The 18761-nt window shown below is 38.6% G+C and overlaps 1 protein-coding gene across 1 annotated transcript; it reads right to left on the bottom strand.

The window, feature by feature from the left end:
* Nucleotides 1–29: 29 nt before the first annotated feature.
* On the bottom strand, nucleotides 30–4471 carry LOC128262055 (homeobox protein B-H2). Its single transcript, XM_052996087.1, has 2 exons — nucleotides 3339–4471; nucleotides 30–767 (listed from the first exon to the last, which is right to left on the bottom strand). The coding sequence occupies exons 1-2, from the start codon at nucleotides 4387–4389 to the stop codon at nucleotides 337–339; spliced, it is 1482 nt and encodes a 493-aa protein (XP_052852047.1). The 5' UTR covers nucleotides 4390–4471; the 3' UTR covers nucleotides 30–336.
* Nucleotides 4472–18761: the final 14290 nt, after the last annotated feature.

Below are 18761 nucleotides of genomic sequence, written 5' to 3'. Positions count from 1 at the left end.
CATTTTCATTTCCGTATTGGGTATTGATTGTTATGGCTTGCTTGTGGGCCTAAGTAAAGGCCTTTGTCCTGGCTAGTTTATCTCCATTTGGGGTTGGCAGTGAATGTTGCCTTTGCCCACTTCAATTTGGCGTTAGAATCTATGAAGGATGTCCTGAAACTTCCTTTGGCCGTGTAATGCTCTGGGAAACTGTGTTGGTTGAAAACCAACATTCAAACTTTCCAACTTCCCCGGCACTCAGCTCAAAATTAAACAAAATACTAGACTCCTCTTTGCTTACTTTCTGTACCAATTATTAGGTTGCCTTGGCGGTTCCGTGCGCACCTGTATACGCTCTCATTTGGGTGGTGCCCCTCCCATTGGAACGGATCCTGGCACCGGAACCACCATTCCTGCAGCGGCTGCTGCAGCGGCCAATCCCACCATATCCGCTTCGTGCATGGGTTTCTTCTTCAGGATGCTCAGATCGTTTACATTTTCCAAAAAGGATTTGTGGGCGGAGAAGACCTTGACGCTATCAAAGTCCTTCTTTAGCTCCTCGATATCACGCTTCTGCTTGGCCCTGCGGTTTTGGAACCAGGTAATAACCTGGGCATTTGACAGTCCCAGGGAGGCAGCGATCTCGTCGCGATCAGCTGGCGAGAGGTACTTCTGGTAGAGAAATCGCTTTTCCAGCTCAAAGATCTGGTGATTGGTAAAGGCGGTGCGCGACTTGCGCTTCTTCTTTGGCTGCGGCCGATTCGAGAAGATGTCCAAATGAGATTTGTCTAAAATTAAACAAAAAATTGCGATGGTTTTCAATCTTTTTTATAATAGTTTTATGATTAAAATAAGTTAATTTTAGTGTACAAAACTTTTAAGATACTGTGTAAACATATTAGGTATGTCGTGCCAGTGATTTTCTAATTGTGAAGTGTGTGTCTAAATAAGTAAGGGATTACTTAATTTACTTTACTTTCATATTTATCATAATTTTTTTAGAAACATTTTCCTTAGGTCTGGCTAGTCTTACGACTAATTCCGAGATTTCTGGCAACCTGTTACCAACAAGCGATTTTCCCATTGGTTTTTTTAAAATGCCAAGCCGGACAGCGCGTTCGTGTTGATTTAAACGCCGTGATTGATATATTTTATCAATGCAAGCGCAATCGCAGTTACGATTCTCAGATTCCAGATCGCAGAGCTCAGCTCTCGACTTGGTGTGTATAATTTCGAGTTGATTGATTGCGCGATTTGTGGGCGTTCTTGGGCTTGGTGGGTCTCATGACGCTCGCAGCTTCCTTAGCCTTTTGCAAGGCAGCTGCTCATTTGTCTTGTTTGTAGTGTGATTTATAATAATTATTGACACCTACATATCAGTATTAAGTGGTGCACGTAGCTATGGCTTGATTAATGAGCCACTGACCCGTACTTAAAGCGCTGATTGAGCTTGCATAACGTTTCCCGGTGCAAAATACAACATGGGGTGCCATGAAAGCGATCGGAGATCAGCGTTCAGGTCGCTTTCATCAGCATAAATATTTAGTTATTGAATAGTGGCCAACTAGTTCGCCTGGGATTGGCTTCACACCCATTTCGATTGCTTGTCAAACAAACTAGATCGACATTAAAAACTAATTAAATGCCTTCCAACCGAATGATAACGAAGTCCCAAGAGTGTGTGGGTATTTATATTCGAAATGCATAATTTGGTCATTTGTCGTGTCGAGTCCGTTTTGTAACCCAAAACCCATAAGGCACTTGACTGCCTTTCTCCGAGACTTTTTCCCTCTTTCTTTGCAGCTATTTTGTATTAGTTTTTATCGGGGCTTCATTAAGTAATTTCCATTACTTATCTCTGGAGAAAGGGAAATGAGCAGGCCACTTGAATATCCTTTTTCCCTACCAGGTGTCCACTTACAGGGCATAAATAACGCCCTTAGTTAGGGGGAGTTTTGTTTTGGTCGTATTAGTCAGGGTTACATGTCCAATATGTTTAAGAATTCTAGGGTAATGTGATCCATTTTCGAGGAACCTGCAAAGCAACAGTTGGCCACAGGGAATAGATGTTATAATTTGGCGCGAGTACTGGGAATCGCAATTAGGAATTGGCCAGCCAAGGCGACACAACGTCTGTCATTTATTTTCCGCAGAAAAAATAAAAATAGGTTGAAGAAAAATCTTCATTGTTTTGTGAAAACATGTGAAAACATCTTTAATATAGTGTGAGAGATATTAAGGGCCTTCTCATAAATTAACGGAGTCCCTTATCCACGCAGCTGCCTATCGCCCTATACCGACTTCATCCAATGAACTGTTGATAGACAAACGACGCCTCTGAAGCTAAAAATTCGAGAAGATCTGTCGTAAATATTTCGTCTTTGTGTTATACAATCCATGATAAGTAATATGTGGTTTTGTCAACTTAATACTCGAAGATCAGCCTTATACAATGACCGAGTGTCGTCGCTAATCGCTAATTCAATGTATTTTAAAACATGTTTGCCACTATTATAGCCGGGGCTATAAGTTTGTCAGCCATTAATTTTGAGTAGCAACAAGAGAAACGGCATGTTAATTGTTCGGTGAGGAGCCGCAACAGCAAAACTCGATTAGGTAATGCACCAGCCAGCTAATTGTTGCTAATCGCTCCTGAATCGACACGACTACACAAATATACTAATGTGGACGGTCCGGACTATTAGGCATTAATTGCCATGAAATCACAGTCAGGTTACTGGCGGAGTGCGGGGAGTACCAAAACGCCCACAAAATGCCCTCGGATAAGAATCAATTTGAACTGTGTGACGCTAGTCACCACAAGCAGTCAATGGATTACCATGCATCCGAAGTTGAAGAACAAAATTCTTACGCTCCCTGAGTGAATGGTATTTTATCGAACGGTTGTTCAATTTGTTTCTGTCTGACACTGGCGCATGCTGCCAATTAATTCGAAGTCCGAAATCGAATTGCTTGAGGAATTTACATAACAAAAGACTCTAAAAGGGGGTCGCGGGGAATTGAGACCATTTATTTCAATTAAACGAAATACGAATTCGATGATTGATAAATGGCAAACATCAAAATAAGTCTAATATTCTGATGACCAATTTCAAATCGATAATAAATTAGAAGCTTTATCACGTAAATGCATTACCGAAATTAATACACCTATCAATCGAAGGGGATCTCTGGGGATCTTAAGTGATCGTACAAAATTACAATCTGTAAACTATAATCCTGTCAGTTTGAACACATTTTATAATAGAGACATTTCAAAAAGTAACTGTTTCCACGGAAAAAGTGTTTTTGACCACCAAAACTAATTGATATTGGACATCTCCATCCGGGATGCTTACCTTGCGACTCGTCAAAGTCCTTGGTAGTCATCTGGAAAAGTGCATCCAGTGGAGTGCCGTTGGCCTTGGCCTTGGCAACGGCGGCCGCATTGCTGGCCCCACTAGCCCCTGGTCCTGGTCCGGCCGCTCCTTGCGACGGACTGGATGCACTGGTGGCTCCGCTGGTCCCGGCCTGAGCCGACGACTGCGGGCTGTGGCTCCGGCGGACACTGGCAGCGGATGCGGCAGCAGCGGCTACCGAGTCCCTGGCAATCTCCGGCGAACAGCAGTCGCTGGCCGCCGAACTAGAGCGGTCGGAGCCACTCTCCGACGGAATGATATCCATGCCCATGTGCCGCAGCAGCTGGGCCTGCGCGTTAAAGTGCTCCTGCAGCTGGCGATGGTAATCTAGGGCCAGGCGCTGCTCGTAGTGTAGCAGGGCGGTGGGGATGAAGGGGCGGACGGGCATGGCCGGACCCAGGAGGTGATCCCACGGCCGGACAATCTGTCCGCCGGGCAGCAGCATCGCAGCAGCCGCCGGATGGACATCAAGGGGTTCTGTACGTGGCTGAAGCAATCCGGATGAGGCCACGGGCCGGGAGGCGGGTGGAGCCAGAAGATTCGTATTGGGAGGTGGCGAAACGGACTCCTCGCGCTGCTTCTCCGAGTGACCCAGGATATCCGCAATGGAGAAACTCTTGACCCCTTCGATGGCCGACTTGGTGGTGTTGGTTTGCGGCTCTGAAACTGTTGCCGGCGGACTGGGCGTGTGCTCACGTGGCTCTGAGGAGGACGAGGACATGCGCAATCGCTTCAGCGGCTGGAAGTAGTCCTCCGGCAGATTGCCGACGGCACTCCGGCCGAGTCCAGAGGCTGCTGCAGCAGCTGCTGCGGCGGCCGCAGCGTGGTGCTGCATCAGCAGTTGCTGCTGCTGCAGCAGATCGATGGTGCTGGCCCGCGGATGCTGCAGCTGGTGCGAATGTTGCTGGGTGGGCAGCGGGCTGGGGGCTCCGCCCACAGAGATTTCGGATTCGGCGGGACTGGCCGGACGCATGGTTGGAGGGCAGAGCATTTAGGTTTGCTGAAACACTTTTCTTTCCGGGAGTTTTCGCCTAGTCAAGAAGCACTGAACTGTTTTTTAGACGGCTTTATCACTGCTCGAGCAAGTGGTTACTGACGTTCGGAGCCAGACGTTCGACTCTGGGCAAGCAAGCCTTTTATTTGTATCTTGTATTTTTTCTCTGATTAGTTAGCACTAATGGTTCGACACCACGACGCTGATCCAATGGCGTAGGACCTCTCAACTCGACGCTCGAAACTAGATTGAAGATTGGTTTGCTAACTAGACACGTCGATATTTCTTCAGTTCTTTTGCTGCCGCTGCTCTCTGCCGCCTCTTCTCACCCGCTTCTCTCTTTCGCTTGCTCTCCCGCTCGCTATCGCCTGCTTAACATCGTTCGCTCTCCCTCCCTCAACCAAGTTATAGCTGCGCTCTCTTCGCGAGAGCAAAAACCAGTTCTGGGCAGAGCGAGACACCACTATGTGCTTGCCATCTCCCTTTTCTCAGCTCTCAGCACCAATCGGCAACAGCAACAAAAAAATTGCAATGGTGGCGTATACGTAACGGTAATTATGGCGTTCATCATGCGACTGGTGTGCGAAAGGGATGGCTGGCGGGTGTAAGCGAGACGGACGCTCCTCAGCTTGTAACGAGACTGTATTTAGTATTTTAGTCGCTGCAAAGTTTACACAACTCCAAACCCGTCGACAGTGACGCTGGCAGCGGCAGAGGGGTCTAAACCCCTCACCACACTCCCCGCACAGTTAGCATTAATGACGGCGACCTCCAGGCAGCTCGCGTTTAATTGTCAAACGTTTGCAATTAATTTGCAGTAAGAATAACGAACAATTAATTTGGAGGAAAACAAAAAAAGTAGAAGCAGCAGGGAAATAAAAATGCGCATAAATTTGAAGACATTCGGTATTTAATGTGAGTCTAAGAATGGAAATGAGGACAGTTTCAAAAGAATATTTTTGTATTCTTAGCTGACATTGGTTACTAGCCACTTTGTTTTATTAAAACTAATTGCTTGGATAGCTTGCTTATTATCCATCAGTTTGTTTAGTCCCCATCCAATTAAGACATATTTTTTTACATTTCAGAAAATCGCCCCAGAAAAAATAACGCCGTTAAACTAATTTAAAAAAAATGTTCTATCTTAAGAAAAATTCTCCAAAAATTCAAGGCATTGCACCATAACTTCAAGGCAACGCACCCTAAAATCCTAGTCAACGCCCCTTGAAAAATTAGTTTTTCTCAAATTAAGGCTGATAAAAAAAAAAAAGCATCACTAAATAACAAAATAAAAATTTTAAAACAGCCAAGTTATAATTTTTTTTTCATTTTTTATCCGATTGTACCAATGGAAGCTATATGCTATAGTCGTCCGATCCGGCTCGTTCCGAATTACGTACTACCTGCAAAAGAAAGACAACTTTTGGGAAACTTTCATGCAGATAGCTTAAAAACTGAGAGACAAGTTTGCGTAGAAACGGACGGACAAAGGGACATGGCTAGATCGACTTTCCTAGTCACGCTGATCAAGAATATATATACTTTCTATGGTCGGAAATGTGTCCTTCACTGCGTTGCCAACTTCTGACTGAAATTAGTTTGTCCAAACGTGAACTTAACAGCTTTGTTCTTCAAAAGACGTTGAAAGAACTTTCTCTCTTGTTGCTGAACTGAGGGGGTTATTAAGAACATTAATCACAAATTTTTGACATAATCTTAGTGATTGGCAATTTTCGAAATATTTGTCGTCGTTTTCTTCACAATCTTTTTCAAAATCAACTTCTCTTTTTTGTCGAGTTTGGTACTTTTATTTTTTTTCTCATCTGGAAACTCAATAAAGTGCTCTTCTATATTAAACTGATGATGTTCACTACTGATACTGTCGATAGTATCAAAAATGTTTAATACACCCAAAAAATTACCTACAATTTTAAGAAATGGACTCCTAAACTTTGGGCCATAAATGGTCTTAGCTCACTTTTAAGGTCATGTAAAAGGGCGCTAAGACCATTTATGGTCTAAAGTTTAGGAGTCCAGGACCTTAACATTACAGGCAGATATAGCCTACAGATAAAGGAAAATGCTATTTAGGTTATAAGCAACCAATTTGAGAAAACTCCCAGTAAGACCTAAAAAATCGATCAAAGAGGTATAAATTCACCAGTTATTTTGACGTCATTCCGACTTTCAGGAATACATTTGAATTTATTTTATTATCATTATTTTGTTTTATTGTTTTCTTTATTTAAAAATAATAAAATAGCATAGTATTAATCAATAAGACTGCCCATGTGAACCCTGTGATCTTAAAATCGCACACGCTCTCAAAAAATTTGATTTGGAATTATTTAATTGAGGTGTTCCCCCGTACCTTCAAAGCAACCTTTAAGCTTCTCGCACTGCCATTCTATTAAAATATTTTTCATATTTACAATTAAATAAAATTACTTTACTAATTTCCACTGCGCAACATGAAATGTACGCCTCATCGAAGTAACGACCAAAAAAATATCTATGTTTTAATAAACTTTTTTCTTAAAATTTAAAAACCAGCAGTGCACTTTTAAATGCGTGTAAACATATGTTAAAATTATTTTATTTCGCATTTTTTACTTGTCAGATCTTATTTGCTACAAAATTTTTCACTGAAACTTTACGAAATGCGAGTTCTTTTTATCAGTTATGGCATTTCACCGATTTTATGACGATAATGATTTTCCGTAAATTCGTTTTCTCTATCGAAATGTCGTCCATCTCTAGCGTGCATCTTACAGTACAACTGTAAGATAATAACGATAACGATAATGGGCTTATGGGGTTATGACACTACATTGTTGGCCTCATTCATTGCTCATTTATAGTTTTAACTATACGATTTTACGTAAGCAAGACAACACATGTCGAATCCAATAAGCAATGAATGAGGAAAATTGTCAGAAGTTAAAAATATAAACCGGATTTTGATATAAAAATACGATTCGTTGAAGTACCACCGGGGCCGATTCATCAATGAGCAAAGTTGTCCAGCTAGGCTGTGTTGACTCTTTCCAGCTTGAACTGCATAATACAATATAAGTACTATAGCACAGTAAGTAGTTTATCCAACTTAAAACCTAGTTCAACGGATCTTAAGCGTGTACGTTGTATAAAACAATACCAAGAGATTTAATTCAGACAGAACGAAAACAAACGAAGTGGGGAAGAGCGTCAAAATCTTGTTTTCTGAATAAATTATTTTTCTTGTAATTCCTTTTAACTTTATTTTTGAATTAAATAAAAACTGCTTAAGTAAAAAAATCTCCAAAATTGGCAAGTCTACAGTAAAAAATAAAAAAAAAATTTAAGGATCTTACAATTACAAGTCTCTGATCCCTGCCGGTCGACATCGAGCCAATATACCATTGTCCACACGTCTTAGACAACTTATAGGGAAATGCTGACACCCAAACCCCCAACAAACAGCACCAAATCCTTTTAACTGAAACAAATGTGAATTGTTGCAACAAACAGCCCAAAAACAAAGGAGAAAAAAGTAGCAGTAAGCGGGAGAGTTTTCGGCAGCACAAAGGCGTCAAGGCGTCTGAAAACAAAAGGTCAAAGTCTATTAACGAAAAATCGAAAATCGAAACCAATTCCCGACGCAGCAGGATGCTAAACGAGAACGGAATCGACGTCGACCACCGCAGGCTCAGTGCCCGACTTTAGCCGCAGTTGGTCTTGGGTTCGGATCCTATCCTCGACCCTTTTCGAAGCCCAAAATACTACCTGATGATCCCGGAGAGCGGCTGTTGATAAGGACTAATCACACAAATATTTGAGCATTCGGCTTGTGATTGAGTCTCGCCGCGAGCGGTGCGTTTGATTCCCCGCATTTAGCGCTTCTGTATTTTTATAATTCTAATTTCTTCTGTCTATTTCCTCTTTGTTCTCGGCAGCTATTAGTGTATCTATTAGATACGTTCACGATGGATGCGTGGGAAAAGCCGCCGTGTTAATTATGCCAGGACCTTGAGCGAATGATTCCTTTGGGAGAAAGTCAATTTACACCTGTACTCCCTTTCCGAATTTTTATCTGTGTGTGGCTCCATTCACACGCTGATAAACTCCTGCGGTGAAAGTGCATGGAAAGGGTTCATTAATATTCAAATTTAAATGCAGGGTGACGATTTCATTGATTTATCGGTTCCATGGCAGCTGTTCGATAATTGTGGGCAAAACAGCTGGACCAAATGCCGGAAACGCTAAATTTTCTGTTTCTTAGATTGTAGATTCAATCTAGATATGTCGTCTGTAGAAGTCTGATTTAAGCTAGAGTTTTTATTAAACTTCGAATTATGCAATATTGGAAAACAATCTATACCATTGAAAAGATTCATTTAACTTTAAAAACTCCATAAGGCCTTAAAAGCAACAAATTCAAATGTTTTTGATGGCTTAAGACTGGGCTTAGGGAACACAAAAAATGTTTATTTAATACCAAAAACTACCAAAATATTCTCTGAAAAGTTCATATTTTAAATAGAAGAATGGAGTCGTAAAAAAAGACTACAAAAAATTCTGAGAACACCGGCCAATGAATTTGTTTTGGTAAATGGACATTAGAATTTATAAACATTTAAGATAATAAACAAGAAAGGAAGCAGCCTTCGGCAAGCTGAAGTTTATATAGCCTTGCAGCTATTGCAAAAATAAATCATCTTCAAAACATCTAAATTTCAAATTATATGAGTACCGAATAAAACGCATTCAAGCTATGATGATTTTTACCCCAATTACTCGATCATTCCTATGGCAGCTATTTAAAATCGGTTTCCGACTTTAATATAATTAAAGACGTAATTCTGAACTATCAAGTGACAAGTTCCAAATTAAAATTTGTTTAATTATAGTTTTAGGGTTTTATCTTAACATTTCATAACTTTTGTTATTTTTTCGTTGTTATATTATGCTAGTGTCTAAGCCCTTTTGTAAATATTGTTTAAATTAAAGAAAATATACTTGGAATACCCTACCATTGGTTGAGAATACTTGTTCACTCTTAAGGTCGAGTTAATTAGAACGTTTCTCTATGTTGCGAGCGGTCGCGAGTTCGGAACGAGGTCGGTAAGAGTTTTTATACCCTTGCAGAGGGTATTATAATTTCAGTCAGAAGAGAGAGTCGATCTAGCCATGTCCGTCTGTCCGTCTGTCCATCCGTTTGTCCGTCCGTTTCTACGCAAACTAGTCTCTCAGTTTTAAAGCTATCTGCATGAAACTTTGCCAAAAGTTGTCTTTCTATTGCAGGTAGTATATGAGTCGGAACAAGCCGGATCGGACGACTATAGCATATAGCTCCAATAGAAACAATCGAAAAAAAAATAAAAAAAAATAAAACTTTGCTTATTTTAATTTTTTTTTTATTTCTTCGACATATAGTAATGGTTAAATATTTCAGAATTACGGTTTAAATTTCATCAAAATGCAATGATGATTAATTTTTTTTATTAGTTCTTCGACATATAGTAATGGTTATTTATTTATGAATTACGGTATAAATTTCATCAAAATCAGACGACTATATCATATAGCTCCCATAGAAATAATATAAATATATAAAATAACTATCTAATAATTGAGCTGCAAATCATCATAGCTTCAATGTTTTTAAACATATACGCAGTAAATCATAATTTTAATGTTTTCAAAAATATTTAATTCTTGCAATAGCTGCAAGGGTATATGAACTTCGGCTTGCCGAAGTTTGCTTCCTTTCTTGATTAATTTAACCTTTGCAGAGGGTATTATAATTTTAGTCAGAAGTTTGCAACGCAGTGAAGGAGACGTTTCCGACCCTATAAAGTATATATATTCTTGATCAGCATCACTAGTAGAGTCGATCTAGCCATGTCCGTCTGTCCGTCCGTCTGTCCGTCTGTCCGTCTGTCCGTCCGTCTGTCCGTCCGTTTATATGCAAACTAGTCTCTCAGTTTTAAAGCTATCTGCATGAAACTTTCCCAAAAGTTGTCTTTCTATTGCAGGTAGTATATAAGTCGGAACGAGCCGGGTCGGACGACTATAGCATATAGCTCCCATAGGAACAATCGGAAAAATAAATGAAAAAAAATTATAACTTTGCTGTTTTTTAATTTTTTGTTTAGTTCTTCGACATATAGTAATGGTAAAATATTTCCGGTTTACGGTTTAAATTTCATCAAAATCGGACGACTATAGCATATAGCTCCCATAGGAACAATCGGAAAAATAAATGAAAAAAAATTATAACTTTGCTGTTTTTTAATTTTTTGTTTAGTTCTTCGAGATATAGTAATGGTTTAATATTTCAGAATTACGATTTTAATTTCATCAAAATCGGACGACTATAGCATATAGCTCCCATAGGAACAATCGGAAAAATAAATGAAAAAAAATTATAACTTTTCTGTTTTTTAATTTTTTGTTTAGTTCTTCGACATATAGCAATGTTTAATTATTTCAGAATTATGGTATAAATTTTATCAAAATCGGACGTCTATAGCATATAGCTCCCATAGAAATAATAAAAATATATAAAAATAACTATCTAATAATTGAGCTGCAAATCATCATAGTTTCAATGTTTTTTTTTAGCACATACTCAAGTAAATCATAATTTAAATGTTTTCAAAAGTATTTAATTATGCAATAGCTGCAAGGGTATATGAACTTCGGCTTGCCGAAGTTTGCTTTCCTTCTTGTTATTTTTTTTAGTTCTTCGAGATATAGTTAAATATTTCAAAATTACGTTTTAAATTTCATCAAAATCGGACGACTATAGCATATAGCTCCCATAGGTACAATCGTATAGCTGCCATAGAAACTATCGAATAATTAAGCTGCAAAAGAATCATAGCTTCAATGTTTTTAAACATACACGCAAGTAAATCATAATGTTAAAGTTTTCAAGAGTATTTAGTTTTTGAAATAGCTGCAAGTGTATATGAGCTTCGGCTTACCGAAGTTTGCTTCCTTTCTTGTTCTTAATAATATTTGTTTGTTGACTAAAAGTTTTTTCTGTATGTTAAATGAATTATAAAATGTAAGCATTTAATAAAATAAAATGTATAATAGCAAACAAATATTTAATGGAATACAAATATTTCATGAAATATTAACCATTGAATAAAGAAAGGGCTTGGTAGGTAGTTAAACTGAGACAAAAAATACGCCCTGGTTCTGTTCAGAAATCTTTTCTAAATTCAAGAAATATTTTTCTCAAATTTATTGTTACTTGCCATCCACTTAAGAAAATTATGTAATGTTTTTAAAAGGCCTTCCTTATGTTTAAGAAAAATATTTTCTAAAATGAAAGGCGAGTCGCCATTGACTTAAATTCGTAGGCGATTTTCTTGAATCAATGCCGATTTTTTTCCTGTTGTAGAAATTATATTCCTTTAATTATTTATATATTTTATAGTTTCCGAGATCTCGAAGTTTATACGGAAACGCTTCCGTACCCTTTTACTCTTCGAGTAACGTGTGTAATGATCCTAGGAATTCCTTAAATCGAGTTCATATTAGTAATGAAAAATGTCAAATGGACCCTACAATGATCGTTAGAATATGGCAGCGAATAATGGCATCTTGTCACTTCAAAGTACAGTTTGCCACATAATAGGTGTCAATTTGATGATCTTCTGATTAGAGGCTCAAGAGGATGGGGCGATGCAGTAAATTTTTGTAAATCCAACCAACTTTTATCTGTTGGACCATTTTAATTGGTTTATTATTTTGTGTATGTAGGCTTATACATATATGTCTTGTCACTCCGATTTCTTCATAGTCAGTGTATTAAGTCTGTTGTTAAAAACCACTTAGCTCCAATAGCAACGACATGACTGTAACTGGCGGCACCCACAGCCCACAGTTACAGCTTCCCTAAAATAATTATAGCTATGTTTTTGTCCTGAGCCTCAAGCGATCTGTATATGCCACGGTTCCGGTTTCCAGCCAGCGAGCCACGCAGCGTTGACTAATGCCTGCCACTGCCACTTAATGTTGCGCCTGTGCGACAGATAAATACTCAGAGATTGGAATCGACTGGTTGGCATGTCGAATAACATTTTAGTACCGGTAGCTTTAAGGCAATAATGATCTTGGGTGTGTTGGATTAACCAAAAATTGTTTAAAAAGCCTGAGAGTTAGCTGAAGTAGCAAATGAGTCTAAAATAACTCTATCTAAGCTTATATTGATAATATAAAAGATATTTATTTTTTAAATTTTAGTCCTTTGGTTTCGTTATAAAACGAGTATGGTTGTGCTAAAAAAAATAACTCGGATTATACAGTTTTGTTTAATCACACTGCTTGTATAAAAAATATTTTAAAATCATTTATCGCTAGCAGCTAAGGAAATCAAAGGGTTTTAAAGTTAAATACAATTTATTGATTTATACATATAAGAGATAATTATTTTGTAATGTTCTTAGTAGTTAAGCCCATTTCTCGTAGAGTAAGTGGGTATATTGTAATCGTTGAAAAGTATGTAACAGGTTGGAAGCTTTTCCGACCCTATAAAGTATATATGTATATTTTAGATCAGGATCATTATATGAGTCGATCTAGCCATGTCCGTCTGTCTGTCCGTCTGTTCGACTGTCTGTCCGTATGAACGTCGCGATCTCGGAAACTAAAAAGCTAGATATTTGTGATTTAAAATACTTTTTTTCAAAACGGAGCCCCGCCCACATAACGCCCACAAATCGCGAAAGTCTGTCACGCCACTCTAATGTTAGACCTAAGCTATTGGACTCTGTGTGTTTGTTTTGGTCATATCTATCGGTAGACTCAAAATCGAGTTATTATTTTAAAAGTTATAGAGTTATTAGGTCGTCTGCCGCCGCTCTGCCGCGGCTATTTTAAATGTTTTAGAACAAAAAGTAAGAAAAAAAAATAAAAATAAGAACAAAAACAAAATTACTTTTCCATCAGTACAATTTGTTTTTATCAACTTTTAGTCATGAGTTTACTGCTTAGTTGGAATAAGTTTCCGCCTTTAGCTCCAGAATTAAAGAGAAAGTACTACGACTAAAACGTTTTATGCCGAAATAAAAAACGGCATTAAAGAAAAGTCATCAAAGAGAAAAGTAGTTAGACACAAAAGACACTTGAGCTGAAGCGACCATTAAACATTGCCAATTTTACAGTAATCATCGGCATGGCCAAGAAAGCTATGCTCGAACAAAAGGCGGCCCAGAGGAAAAAGTAGCAGAGGGAAGTAAGCCGTTTAGGGGCCACCCACAAAGCGAGTGCTCTCCTCTAGGCTTTGGACTCGAATCCACAGTCCAGGCCAAGAGGCCTCGCTTTCGAGCCAAGCTGGGCAGCCTCCGTTGGGCACGCTAATCAAGCTAAAAGCCAAAAACCAATAGCGAGACCAGAAATCAGACGCTCGATGGAAAGCACAAAAACGGAAAACAATGAACAAGCGCATGCTAATTAAAGCGATGCTCAAATTGAAATGTTTAACTTTTTCATCTTCGTTTCTGCTTTCGGGGCTTGTGCCTTCGTCTCAATCTGTTGCTGGTTTTTTGTCCGGCTGTGAGAGGGCCTAGCGATCCGCAGCAGACTAGTTCGATCCGGGCGAGCAGCCCCACACATAAAAAAAAATATTTTATTTTTTTAATCTGAAAAGCAAACATTTATATTAAATTAATCAAAAAAAAGATTTGTTCTTACTTATTTTATGGTATTCCGATTATTAGCGTAATTAATGTTTTAGTTATTTAAAAAATACGTTAAAATATGTAGACCAAGAGAAAATGGCAAAGCAAAATTAAGTAAACAAAAAGGTATGAATGTAAGATATTATTTTCAAACATAAACGTACATAAAATAAACTGAAAACGTGTTAATTTAATAATTAACATTTTTAATTGGCTTATCTAATATAAAAATTTTAGATTTCAATATATACCCGTTACTCGAAGAGTAAAAGGGGAAATTGTACTCGTCAAAAAGTATGATCAGGATCCATAGCCGTGTCGATCTAGCCATGTCCGACTGGTTTTCGGTCCGTCCGTATAAACCTCGAGGCCCCAGAAACTATAAAATCTAGAAATTTGGAATACGCAGCGTTAACGTGGCCACGCCCACTCTAGAGATAAGCTATTGGGCTATATATGTGTGTTTCGGTCAGATCTATCGACATAATAAGAGAAAAAAGTACAAACTGTACTGAGTTAATAAGTTTTCTGCTGCAGCTCAGCCGCTGATCTGCTGGCAAAACACTATCGTATGCTCATTAGTTACGGCCGTGGTGACCGCTGATGTAGAGGGACAGAGTAAAAAAAAACTGTTAGCTCTTAGCTTTTAGTATTGGCTAGCAGTTTGACAGATGGCGCCACCTAATCCCCGATTGTTTTGTGGGAAATTAGTTTGAAATTTGTTAGCTGAGTAACTTGTACCTCATAGTTGTAGTTTAACAAAATGAGGTTTGTTAATTGGTAAAGTAAATGTTGTCTCATGCTTAAAGGTATTATTAATTATGCCAATGTTTTTATTTTCTGTTTTTTTTTTTTTATTTGCAACGAAGAAATTGTTTTCGTAAGCTACAAAAAAGTTTTTTTTTTTTAATTTAAAAATCTTTAAATTAAAATTTGTTGTATTAAATTTTTGTTAATATTTTTATACTTTGTTGTAAATATAAATTTATGTTTTTTAAATATGAAAATAATAAAATAATAATGCATGTGTATCACACTTTTATTAAATTAAACAATTTTCTGGGCTAAACCAGTATCAGGGTGTAGTTAATATATATATTTCCTTTAAATATCTTCTTTTAATCTTTCCAAGATCAACATTTTTTCCCTGACACTGACTCTGTTTGCGTATAAGCATCGAGCATGCTGTGTCAATATTGGCCCCCGTGCTCGTCCACAATGATGCTGTAAGAGCTAGAGGATTTTTCGTATTTACATGCGATAGAAAACTCTGTTTGGATACTTTTTCGACTGAATGCCGCACACAAATATTTGTGCGTTTGGCCCCCTAATTGAGTTAATAGACTTGGACGAGAATGCGCGTGGCTTCGTTGATTCGACCGACGTGTGATAATTACACCGCTGCCACAGCCGCGGCTGCTTTGATGAGGCTGTCGATGCTGTGGATGCTACCGCGAGGTCTACAAAAGCCAAGGAAAATAAAAACAGAAAAGTGGCATCAGCGGTCTCTTTGTCTTTGACTTTTGCGTTGGCTGTGCTCAAACAAGCGGTTCAGTGGTTCATTTGGACTGCACTTTTTTTGGGGTGTCGCTTGCTCAAATATTGAGACTTGTGTTTAACATAATTATTGCGAGTGGAAATTACAGTAGCTCTTACTCCGAGTCCCATATCGAAGGCTTGAGTGAAGGAGAAAAGGAAACAATGTTTTACTTTTTCGCTGCCGGTCGGTCCTTATTGGATAAGTGATCGAGAACTAATTGTCATAAACATGGCTACATCAAACTAAAACAAAATGATTTAAAAAAAATAAAGTATGTAACAGTATGTATGTATAAAAGCATTCCGATCATATAAAGTATATATATTCTTGATCAGGATCAATAGCCGAGTCGATCTAGCCTTGTCCGTCTGTCTGTCCCTCTGTCCGTCTGTATAGACGTCGTGACCTCTAAAACTATAAAAGCTGGAGAACTGGGACTTGGCATGCAGATTCTAGTATTTCCTACGCAGCGCAAGTTTATTTCAAAACGGAGCCCCGCCAACTCTACCGCCCACAAATCGTGAAAGTATGTACTGTCACTCTGAGACATATTAGACCGGAGGTTGTGTGCGTTTCGGTCACATCTATCGATAAACCAAAAATAAAATCGAGCTAATATTTTAGAAGTTATAGGGCTATGAAGGCCTCAGCCGCCGCTCTGCCTCGCTTCTGCAGCTTCTCTATTGCTGTTCGGCTGCTGCTCTGCCGGTAATCGCTGCAGTAGAGAGACAGAAAGAAAGAACTGTTACCGGGAGGTGGGGGTGCTGCACGCACATAGCTTCAACTGTTGGCTATCCAGTTTGACAGATGGCGCCACCTAATTTCTGATTGTTTTGTAGGGCGAATACTTAGTTTGGCCAAGTAACGGATATCTAATAGTCGAGAAACTCGACTAAAGCATTCTCTCTTGTTTTTTTTTTTTAGCATGAAAGAAAGCAAATTTCGGCTGCGGCAGAGCGGTCGCTGAGGACTTATGGTCACATTTAAAAATAAACTTGTGCTGCGTATGAATAACTAGAATCTGCATGTCAAATCTTAGCCTTTATAGATTCCGAGATCTCGATATTCATACGGACGGACGGACATGGCTAGATCGACTCGGCTATTAATCTTGATCAGAATATGCATACTTTATAGAGTCGGTACCGCTTTCTTCCTGATACAATATAACCTTTAACACTACGAATAACGGGTATAAATATCACTGGCTTACAAATTTAAATCGATGAAATCCTCCAGAGCTCGAACCTTCATGTTCCGGTGCAAGTGGACTCCCTGATTAAAAAAATGACACTCAACACTTTTTTATGGTATTTTTTTTTTAGGGTAGATAACGATTTTCAACTGTTTTCATGGCAATTTTATTTTTTAACTCCAGTTCTGCTTATCTGTAAATAGATCATTCTTTAGCTTTCCCATACATGTCTTAAGGATAGGTTTCCTAAAATAAATTAATATGCTAAAAGATCCCACTACATAAATTAATTCTTAAAAAAATACACGCCTGAAAACCGAAAAAATTTTCATCACTTTTTCTTGCAGATGGAACATTCACGAATCTAACAATTATTAACCTTAACATTCCAATACGATTTTTATTCATATATAATTTAAAACAATGAACATTGATTTCTTGATTTTCCGATGAATTTTTCAATATTTCCTATTTCAGCTATATGATAATAAGCTGTATGCCATTACTATACCTCGCAGTGTATTCGCATGAATTGAAAAACAGCGAACACAGCTTATTCCTCCTATTGTTCCTACAGGTGCTGTAGATCAGAAACGTCTCCTTCAGTGCGTTGCATGCTTTTCACTGAAACTATAAGAACTTTATGCAAGAGTATGCAAATGGAACTTTGAAAAAAATAGTATATTTTGAGACCTTTTAAAATTATATTGAACCTATAGAAAATTATACCGTTTTATTGAAATAAAATTAAAATATAATGATTCACTCTCGAAATCTTATGTTAATTATCCGAACTAAAATGGTATTCCCTGACTTGATTCAAAATGTAATTGCCATTGTTGCTAAAAAGTGGAGACGTGAAAGGGCTGAAGGACGTATGGATATCAAATCAACTACATTGCAGTTAAAAAGCGCATTTCAAACACCTCTGAGTTGCACTCGCTCGTTTGGTGGTCCGAAACGCCCCGAGAGCGTTAAGACCTGGCCAAGTCGGAGGGTCGGAGTAAGTGAGGGATCAGACCGCAATGCTTGATTGCCGTGCGCCTCTCAAGATGACGTTGCATCTGCGATGCTGCCCGAGGTCCGGCTTCAAGCCACAAACTCGATCGGGAGACGTTGGCAGGAAGCGAGGAAGGCTTTTTCTTTATTTGGTTCCCCTCTTCTCTTTTTGCGAAACCATATGGGTTCTCTCCACCGATCTAAACTCGCATCAGGTTTTGCCCTTAACATGATGAGTTGGATCTGGTTCTGCCCAAGAAAAAGCCAATGCAACAAAGAACTTGCAAAGGGGGGAATCTATTTCTTCACTCTGTGCAGCTTCTTTTGCATCTGTATCTGTGCATCCGCATGTGTATGCTTGTGAAGCCGAGCGCCATCTCGTTTAATGCCTTTAAGGCGTGACCATAGTATTTTATAATATGAACTGATCAAAGGATGCCGACGCGTTTCAAGTTAGCCGCTAAAGCTGCAGCGACTCCAGATTTGCGCGCTTCGTTCTTGGCAGCAAAAAATTGTGGCAAGATACACAGAAAAAAATCGGACTTTTGCAACTCATATCCTTGATTATTTCCTGATTGAAAAACTTAAGAACGTTCAATATAGGGTGAAAATTATTCTAAAATTTACCTTTTCTTGTCTATTTAAAATTATCCAGCAAACAATTTGTGTTTTCTGGCTGTCCCCTTCATAATGCCAAGAATCGCGCCATCGTTCTATCAACACAAATTTCTGGCATCAAACTTGCAACGAAAATTATCATTAAAAATAATTTATACAATTTCTTATTCGGCCCGCTGGAAAAGTAAAGAGCACGATGCTATACCCTTGGTGCTATTTGTCACTTCGTGGTCAGCCGTCCACAGTGATTTTCATTTGATTTGAAAACTCAACAGCTCTCCTATAATAATTGTGTAAATTAAAATAGGTTTGATTCCTTCACTTTAAAATATGTAAGAAT

Source organism: Drosophila gunungcola, chromosome 3R (genome assembly GCF_025200985.1).
Source record: "Drosophila gunungcola strain Sukarami chromosome 3R, Dgunungcola_SK_2, whole genome shotgun sequence".
In the NCBI taxonomy this organism is placed as follows: domain Eukaryota; kingdom Metazoa; phylum Arthropoda; class Insecta; order Diptera; family Drosophilidae; genus Drosophila; species Drosophila gunungcola.
This window is presented reverse-complemented; position numbering and strand designations above follow the sequence as displayed.

Bases quoted from the DNA above. Each gene is read 5' to 3' on its own strand.
- LOC128262055 (XM_052996087.1), bottom strand. From the start codon at position 4,389: ATGCTCTGCCCTCCAACCATGCGTCCGGCCAGTCCCGCCGAATCCGAA. The intron at 768-3,338 runs GTAAGCATCCCG...GTTTAATTTTAG, and splicing joins GGACTTTGACGAGTCGCAAG to ACAAATCTCATTTGGACATC.